General features: G+C 42.7%; 1 protein-coding gene across 3 annotated transcripts in view; it reads right to left on the bottom strand.

Moving 5' to 3' along the window:
* RNF157 (ring finger protein 157) overlaps nucleotides 1–9,544 on the bottom strand; it is a 102,839-nt gene that overhangs the window by 15,950 nt on the left and 77,345 nt on the right. For all 3 annotated transcript variants that reach the window (XM_021718371.1, XM_008069607.2, XM_021718372.1), the window contains exons 4-11: nucleotides 7,298–7,444; nucleotides 6,326–6,443; nucleotides 5,518–5,584; nucleotides 5,170–5,213; nucleotides 4,399–4,446; nucleotides 2,546–2,617; nucleotides 1,876–2,035; nucleotides 1,567–1,679 (exon numbers count right to left, since the gene is read on the bottom strand). In XM_021718371.1, the coding sequence (XP_021574046.1) occupies nucleotides 1,567–1,679; nucleotides 1,876–2,035; nucleotides 2,546–2,617; nucleotides 4,399–4,446; nucleotides 5,170–5,213; nucleotides 5,518–5,584; nucleotides 6,326–6,443; nucleotides 7,298–7,444 (769 nt within the window). The remainder of the gene's footprint in view (nucleotides 1–1,566; nucleotides 1,680–1,875; nucleotides 2,036–2,545; nucleotides 2,618–4,398; nucleotides 4,447–5,169; nucleotides 5,214–5,517; nucleotides 5,585–6,325; nucleotides 6,444–7,297; nucleotides 7,445–9,544) is intronic.

Genomic DNA, 9,544 nt, shown 5'->3' with positions numbered 1-9,544 from the left:
ATCCTTTCCGCCTCAGCCTTTCAAGTAGCCGGAATTACAGGCATGCGCTACCACGCCCGGCTGATTTTTTGATTTATTGTAGAGATGAGGTCTTGCTGTCCAGGCGGGTCTCGAACCCGTGGGCTCAGGCAATCCACTCACTTCAGCCTCCCAAAGACGTGGGATTACAGGCTGAGCCACCGAGCCCGACTACAATCAATTTAAAAATTAGCCAGGCATGGTGGTACACACCTGTGGTTCCAGCTACTGGAAGTCACTGCACTCCAGTTTGAGCAGCAGAGTGAGATCCCAACTCAAAAATAATAATAATAAATGAGCTATGGCAAAAACATTGGTTTTTCCTCTGATATATATGTTGTAAATACTTTTAAAAATTTATGTTGTTGTTTGCTTTTTAAATTTTGGCTATATTTTAGACTTCTGAAGTGCTAAACTTTTTATGTGGTAAATCTACAGATTTTTTTTTTTTTAATTTTCCCAGTGTTTTCAAGCTTAGAGAGTCCTCGTCCATCCAAAGTCAACTAAATAATCATATATCATTTATTCTAGGTTTTTAATCTTTGTTTGGTTTGTTGTGCTTTTAATATAATAACTAGTTGCTCTAGCTGGAATTTATTTGCTACCTGATAAGAAAGAAAGAGCTAAACTATTTTTCCTCCATAAATAGCTAACAAATTATTCCAATACCATTTACTGAATAATAATCTCTCCCAATATGGGGTCAATCTAAACAGACAGTATCTGCTATTCTATAACTGCAAAGCTGTGAGGGTTCACCCTAATACTAGCACTTACACTATGAAACTGAGGTCAATTATTTTGTGTACTGGTTCCTAGGCACTGAAGGCATGAAATGGGGTAAAGAAAAACAGTTACTTTCTTCCAGGATTGAAATAAAGATAGTAAATTGCATTCAAATCCAAAACAATCATCCCCTTGTTTTTGCTTGGAAGAGTTTGAGTTGGACCCCACTGGAGTGAAACCAAAGACAGATGGCTCTAGAAATAGTAAATATTAACTGGACATGCAGTTTTCAAGGAGGAAAGGGAGGTTTTAATGACTAGTATTCAATTTTATTCAATTTTCCCTTGCAGTATTGGTTGGTTTTAACACAACATGATCTCAGCCAGTCTACTAAATACTGTAGTGTACCTTGCTGCAGTGCCAGGTAAAGAATGATGAAAGGCTGGGTGCGGTGGTTCATGCCTGTAATCCCAGCACTTTGGGAAGTGGTGGCAAGAGTATTACCTGAGCCCACAGGCTTGACACCAGCCTGGGCAACATGGCAAGACCTCGTCTCTACAATAAATCAAAAAATTAGCTGGGCATGGAGCTACTTGGAAGACTGAAGTGGAAGGACTGTTTGAACCCAGCAGGTAGAGGCTGTGGTGGCCGTGAGCATGCCAGTGCACTCCAGCCTGGGTGACAAAGTGAGACTCCAACTCAAAAAAAAAACAAACTATAAAACAACAACAACAATAAAACAGTGATGAAAGGTAGAAAAAGTCAGCAAGGACACTACAAAGTATTTGCTTCAGAGAGGCTGTGGTTTTGAGCCCAACTTACAGAATGCTCTTCAGAGTCAGATGTCTGGGATGAGATGATGGGATTAAAGCTGGTTGGTGACAAGGGGCCCAATTTCTTCCTCATGGCTCGGATCTGAAGCAGTGCCCGGAAGGCTGTGAAGAAGAAAACAGGCTATCAGGACATCCTGATGTGGGATTAAAGATGAACAAGAGCCCAGACAGAAACCATGATCCCTCCCGGCACTCATCGGTTTGCCAGACCCAGCAGCAGCATGTGCTTCCATGTTTAGTAAATGTCCTCCCAATCCTCACTCCTGCCCGCCAGTCTCCCTGCTACTCTGGGGCTTACGCAGTCGACAGATGGGACAGTTGTTGGCCTGGTAGCGCAGGGTGTCTGCACAGGTGTTACAGAGGCAGAGGTGGCGACAGGGGAGAATCAAGGTGTCTCGGACATCTGAGAGACACACCACACACTCAGCACTGTTATCACTCACTTCGTCCTCAGCCACCTGACCGGGGAGACAGAAATTTAGCCAATGACAAAGAGCCCTTCATGTCCCATACTCTATTTACAAGGCAGCTTGGCTGACGAGCTAAGACAAGTTAGTAAGAACAAAATCCACATTGACTTCAGACTTTGGAATTTACCCAGTGCTTTTCACATGCTTAACTCCACTGCTTCTAGAAATGTCTGTCTACACTCCTCTTATGGGGGCTCAGACATGTGTGAGCTAAAGGAACCTAGGGAAGCTCACGGATAAAGGAGAAAGGGCAAGGACCCTGGCAGGAAACTGAATAGGAGGGTGCTATGCAGCAGAACAAATCCAAACCAGCCTATTTTTCTCATTTACAAAATGATATAAGCATGATAATCTGAAATGAGAAACAAGAACATAGTCTTCTAGGACCTAACCGATTTTAGCATTTGGCACACTAAATACCTAGATTCTGGCTTTACCAGAGAATTTCTCACTCCGTCTCCTGGAAAGAGTACATTTAGCATTCTGAATACAACTTGCCTTAGAATCTTGTGTGTTGTACTTGTTTTCAATTCCATAGATCTCCTGAAGGAGGTAGCTGACCCCATCTACCTGAACAGCAAACAGAAATGTTCAAGGACAGGCTGACTCTGCTGAGACATGAGTGGGAACTCTCCCAGCTCCCACCTCCTTTGGTAACCAAGGACTACGGATTCACAATGAAAAATATCAAAGAACTAGACAAGTAAAGGATGCTTTTATTTACTTATGTTCTCTCTCTGAGAGAGGAAAGAAAATCAAATGTTTAATTCATCCACCATTTACACAACAGAGAACATAAAATTTCACAAATGCAACAATATTACTTGTACTACAGCTTACTATTATGGAATTAAGAAAAGCATAGACTAGATAAAGGATAGAAGAGTATCTATCCAAACATAAACATTAGCTATGTAATAAAATTAAAGTTCAAATATTATGCAAATGAAGGAATGGAAAAGGGAAAGAAAAAAAGTAGGAATGAGCAAGGAAAAGAGGAGAAGGGAAAAATGTAGCTGTGAAGGAAGAGAGCAAGACCTTGCAGGAAAGGCCAATGGTGTACTCCCTTTCCAGGAAACCACACCATCCCCAACAAGCATCAAAATTACCCCTCTTGGACTTATTTCTTAACACCCCAATGCCAATGCCCACTCCCACTCCCACTAGCTTGGGCTATGCCAGTGCCTAAGGTGGCCCTGCCTGCCCTTGTTTCCTTTCAGAAGCCTACTCCTCACTTCTGCTCCTCTGTTCTCAGAGATCCCATCTCCTAAGACCTAGCCTGTCTCTGATTTTATATCCCATTCTCCAGTTTGACAGTCTGTTGCTGATGCCCATCTAGCAACAGGAAAACAGGTAAAATATTTTCCTTTTGCTACACTAGCCTTTCCATCTTATCCAGGCCTTTTGGAGAGCTAAGCCTTCCCCATGAGGCAACTTACCAAAACCTGGCCTGCCCAGGTAGCATCCTGGGCTCAGGATCTGTTTCCTTCTCTGCCTCTCTTAAAACTTGTTTTCACCTATCAATTACATTGAAAAGAACACTACCAACTAACTTATCCTGAGATATTACTGATTACTATGACCTCATTAAAAAAGGGGCAAGTGCTTAACCCAAAAGAATAAATAACATAGAATTTCAGATATCTATCACCTATCTACAGGGGGCTTTTCTTTGCATTTCAACAAAGGCCAACCCTGACTCACATTCCATTGTTCGACACCCTCCATGAGATGACCTACCCCTTCTTGCCAATGCCCCTGTCGTCACTCTCCTTCCCCCTCCATGACATCTCTTCCTACTTCTGCAAGAGTGGAAAGAAAACTGCTGGCACATGGTGGGGTGCAGGACTTCTAGCAGACAAATGCATAAGGTGCTGATCATTCTGGAAGGAGGAGAATGGCCAGCAAACTTGGAAATTTAGAAAAGGAATGGTGGGATAAATCAAGCCAAGGGCTCTTATTACTTTGAATTGGTAATACTTTATCCTTTTGCTTGCCATGCTTCTCACCCTGGCATTTTAAATAAAAAGAGTTCTCCCTAAACTTAATGTCAGGAGATAAATCTTGCACCTTCATTTCTCAAGTCCTTTGCTCAGATAATGGCTGCCTCAACATCAACAATTCTGGAACAATAAAGACACCAAAAATCAGTGTTCCTTTTGGGCCACCCAAGTAGTTAGTAATAGTCTGTAAACTCAAAAGCACTCCCTTCCCCACCCCCTTCTTTGATTAAAAAAAGAAAAGAGGGAAGAAAAGAAGAGATTTAGCAAAAAAGCTTAAAGAAAAAGAAAAAGAGGGAGGGAGAATAGGGACACTAACAGACTAACAGTCAGTGGTCAGCAAACACTTACTACTTGTTTCTGTTTGAGGGGCTTGACACAGAAAGTTCCATCTGTGTGCTGGAATGAAAATATGATAGTCATGAGCAGGAAGGGAAGATAATAAAGCACCACGATATTCCTTTGTTACTTCTCTCAAAGACAGAAGTTCCCCCTTATCTGTAGTTTCACTTTCCATGGTTTCAGTTACCCGCAGTCCACCATGGTCTGAGAATATTATATACAGTAAGACATTTTGAGAGAGGTCACACTCACATAACTTTTATGACAGTATATTATTAAATGATTCTAGTTTATTATTATGCTGTTGATCTCTTACTGTGCCTAATTTATAAATTAAACTTTATCATAGATATGTATGCAGTATAGGAAAAACCACAGTCGATATGAGGCTCCTTACTATCCATGATCTCAGGCATCCACTGGGGGGCTTTGAACATACTACCGAGGATAGAGGGAACTACTGTACACATGTTCTTGGACACTCACAGAGTGGAACTACAGAATCCTAATAATGTAAGAGTCTTACAATCATCCAGTCTAACCTTTTCAGTTTAAGGAGACTGAGATCTAAGGAGTTGAAGATCATGCAGCAAGGGGGAGGCAGAGCTGGACCTAGACCCAAGCATAGCCCCCAGCGTGAAGTACTTTCAATGCCACCACAGCCTCCCAAGCCAGACCCATTCTCCTGAGCACAGACAGTCTGCAAACAGGGGCTACACATGTTCTTGCATGAAAGAAAGAGCTATACATAGTAAAGTGAGGCCCTCTAAAGTTACTTACTTTTTCAAAAGTACCCAGTAGTACATGGCAATGGCCAAAATACTCTGAAAGAAATGAAGGCACATGAACAAAGAAGGCCAAATAGCACTGTTTGATGCCCACAACCTTCCCGGATTCCCCGCAATCTGGCAAGCCAAATGTGCTGGACTGTCCCCAGAAGGGGACACACACTTTTCATGTCAGCCCAAGAAGCTTGGGATCACAGATGTGAGAGGATGCAGACACTGCCTGATCCACAGTCACAAACACCCACAAAGAAGGCATGTTGTTCTGGGGTCACAGCTGCTGCCAGGTCTATGTCACAAAAGGGCAGTGTGCACAGCAAAAGAAGGTAGAAACCATCCCTACCATCTCCTTCGTCCACCACAGCATGTACCACTAGAGGGTAAACCTCTCGGTCCAGATCAAAGCCAAGCTGAAGGGAAAAAAAAGGGGGAGAAAAAAGGGGACTTAACACATGGCACAATAATCCATCAGAAAGGAGGTACTGTCAAGAAGCATTAATCTCATCTCTGCTCCTCATTCATCAACCTCATCATTACCCAAGTCTGTTTAATTGGAAGGGCATTAGTTTCTTTTTTTAAATCCCACAGACGTAAAGACCTCTAGCCAGCTGTGTTTTTCTTTGAGCATGGCTTTCTCAAAGTACCCTAGACAAATGAGTTATTTTGGAATAGAAAAATAGGAATATCCTTGAAATGAAATAAGCAGAACTTTTTTTTTTGAGTTGTAGTCTCACTCTGTCGCCCAGACTGGAGTGCAGTGGCCACTCCCGGCCACCGCAGCCTTGACCTGCTGGGCTCCGGCGAGCCTTCTGCTTCAGCCTTCCAAGTAGCTGGAATTACAGGCATGCGCAACCACGCCTGGCAGATTTTTTGATTTTATTGTAGAGATGAGGTCTCGCTGCCCAGGCGGGTCTTAAACCTGCGGGCTCAGGCAATCCACTCACCTCAGCCTCCCAAAGGCGCGGGATTACAGGCTGAGCCACCGAGACCGGCTATAAGTAAAACTTTTAAGGGCACGATGAAGTCATATGGTTGAAAGGTGAGCATGGTCTTAAACTGTCTGGGCAGTCCCTTTGCTGCCAGCCCAGGTCCTAAGTAGCTCCCAGGTCCATCTGCGTCTGTGTAAAGAACCCTTCCCAGAGGCAGCTCACCTCTTCTTCAGCCCATTCTGAGGGATCCACCGTATGGGAGGGCAGGCAAAACTGCTGACACACCCCTCGCTTGTAGTGCACAGTCTCCGACTGCAGGCTGTTGTCTTTTGGAATGTAGCTATTGATACAAGTGGGAGGAAAAACAAAAGTCAGTATCTAGCCCAGACAGACCTGCAATTTCCTCAGTCTAGTGCCTGTTCTCAATTATCAACAGGCTCTAACATACAGAAGAAAGGCCTCTTTATTTATTTATTTTTAATTGGAGTCTCACTCCGTCGCCCAGGCTGGAGTGCAGTGGCACGCACATGCCACCCCAGCGTCGACCTGCTGCGCCCTGGCGATCCTTCCATCTCAGCCTTCCAAGTAGCCAGAACTACAGGTGTGCGCTACCACGCCTGGCTAATTTTTGATTTATTGTAGAGACGAGATCTCGCCAAGTTGCCCAGGCTGGTCTCAAACCTGTGAGCTCAGGCAATCCACTTGCCTCAATCTTCCAAAGTGCTGGGATTACAGGCTGAGCCACTGAGCCCAGTGAAAGACCTCCTTTATAATCCATTTCCTTTGCTCTTACTTGGCAATGCTATTGAACTTATTTATTTAACCCACATATCCACAGAAAGGTAGCTTGCTAGATTTTTTTTTTTTCTTTTTTAGTTGGAGTCTGGCCACCGCAGCCTTGATCTACTGAGATCCAGTGATCCTTCCGCCTCAGCCTTCCAAGTAACTGGAACTATAGGCACATGCTACCACGCCTGGCTAATTTTTGATTTATTGTAGAGATGAAGTCTTGCTATGTTTCCCAGACTGGTCTCGAACGTGCAGGCTCAGGCAATTCACTTGCCTTGGCCTTCCAAATTAACCAGATCTCACACCCGGTTGCAGAAAAAAAATGTTTTCCTCCCAGGTGAGTGCATAAGACATGGACCCTACCTGGCTGCAAAAGAAGTGGCTCACCTGGTCTCTTGTTCTTACCTGGCAATACCATTCTGGAACTCTTCAGTGGCCTGGTAATAGATGGTGATGGCTACCCGAGCATCCGTGTCAAAGGTAAACTCGACATTGTAATGGACTTTAGCTTTGCTGGCCTCTTCTCCAGGACTCTTCACCTCCTCAGCACATCTAGAAAAACCATAAAAACTCAGCATCTGGGGGGTAGCATATTAATATTTTTAAAATTTATCTTTTTGTAAAGTTAACACAATATTGTGGGATTCTCTATATAGTCATAAATATAGGCCTACATCTTCATTTTAAATGATCATAGAGTACGTCATTGCCAACACTGTTGAGCATTTAGGTTATTTCTGATATTTCACAGTGCTACAATTAACATCCTCGTTCTTTTGCCAGACATTTTTTTATTTTTTACTTTTTCAAAGCTATTAATCACATAGTTTAAATAGTTTCCACAAGGCTTTCATAAAAAACAGCAGGGCTTACTTCTTCCCTTTCCTCTTCTTAAAAGGAAACCTCTTTTAACTGATCATTTCAGCATTTACTACATGTTTCTAAATAACATACTCAGGTTACTACTTCTTGATTTTCCATTTCAGGCATTATCTATTGATTTCCTATTATGGAAATAAGGATTTATTTCTCTTTCCCTACTCTGCCCCATATGGAAATTCCCCCATCCCCACGGTGTAATTATATCATAATTTCATTAGTTCAGTACATTAGTGTGTGTGTTACTGTGATTATATGAACATTATTCACAGGTTAGTCACAGAGTGATCTATGATCATTTCTCCTTTTCTGCATAGCTTTTTCTTAGAGTTACTCTCATCTTGTTTTTTTAGTTGCTTTGTTTTTTAGTTGCTTTGTTTTCTCATCACAAATTCTGACCCAAGTTCTCTGCTGTCTGTCTAAATCATTCAGATGCACCAGTTGGTCTATTCACTTCATCTTCTTGAGGAAGTCCCCTCTGGAGCCCTCTGACCAGCTCGCATCTGGACCCTGCCCTCTGTACCTGACTCAGCTGCCATCCTGGACTCTCCCCCATCATCCTGGTGGGTCACTTTTGCCTCTGACCTGTAGAAGCTCATGTTTCCTGCACCTCAGGTCTTCCTTTTTCTTGGATTACTCTTTCTTGTTGGTGGAGCACATCTTCCACCAACTTCCTGAAAAAAGGTGTGTTGGGGGGATAAACTTTTTGAGAGCTTTTATTCTACACTCACCTTTCATTAAATTTTTGGCTGAGGAAAAAATTCTGAGTTATAAATACTTTCTAAAAGACACCAAAAGCCTCCCTGCTGCCTTGTCTTCTAGCTTCCAGTAGTGCTCTAAAGAAGGTCTGCAGCTGGTCCAACTGTTGATCCTTCTTCCTCTGAAAGCTTAGAGAAGCTCCTCTTATCATCCATTGTGCTGGGCACTTGGTGGGGTCTTTCCATTTAGAAATTTGTGCCCTCTAGTTCTGAGAAATTTTCTTAAATTATCTGTCACTGATAATTTCCCTTTTATATTCTCTGTTCTCTCTAGGACCATTAGTTGGATATAAGATCTTCTAAATTGGTGCTCTATTATTTGTATCTTTCCTCTTCAATTTTCCATCTCTTTTTTTGCTCCACTTCTGGAATATTTTAACTTTTCTTCCTACCATTCTATTGAATTTTATGTTTCTGCCACTAGGCTTTTAATTTCTTCTCCCCCCCCCCATTTTAATTTTAAAACTATTTTTGTGTTTTCTAAATACTTTGTGTCATTGTGTCCATATAATAAAAATATTTTCTCTTATGTCTCTGAGGCTATTAATTAAATTTTCTTCTTCTTGTATAGTTTTTGTTTCCAATTAGTTTTTTTTTAAATTTTATTTTATTTTTGAGTTGGGAATCTCACTCTGCTACCCAGGCTGGAATGCAGTGGCATGATCATGGCTCAGTGTGGCCTCGACCTCCTGGGCTCAGGCGATCCTTCTGCCTCAGCCTTCTGAGTAGCTGGGACTATAGGCATGTCACAATGGCTTATTTTTAAATTTTTTTGTAGCGACAAGGTCTTGCTATGTTGCCTAGGCTGCCTCAAACTCCTAGGCTCAAACAATCCTCCTGTCTCGGCCTCTCAAAGTGCTGGGATTATAGGTGTGAGCCACCATGCCTGGCCTTAGTTGGGTTCTTTTAAAAAATGTTGGTTTAGCCGGGCTTGGTGGCTCATCCTGTAATCCCGCACCTTTGGGAGGCTGAGGTGAGTGGATTGCCTGAGCCCCCGGGTTTGAGACCCGCCTGG

Source organism: Carlito syrichta, unplaced genomic scaffold (assembly GCF_000164805.1).
Source record: "Carlito syrichta isolate Samal-C Ts95f unplaced genomic scaffold, Tarsius_syrichta-2.0.1 Scaffold312140, whole genome shotgun sequence".
Lineage (NCBI taxonomy): Eukaryota > Metazoa > Chordata > Mammalia > Primates > Tarsiidae > Carlito > Carlito syrichta.
This window is presented reverse-complemented; position numbering and strand designations above follow the sequence as displayed.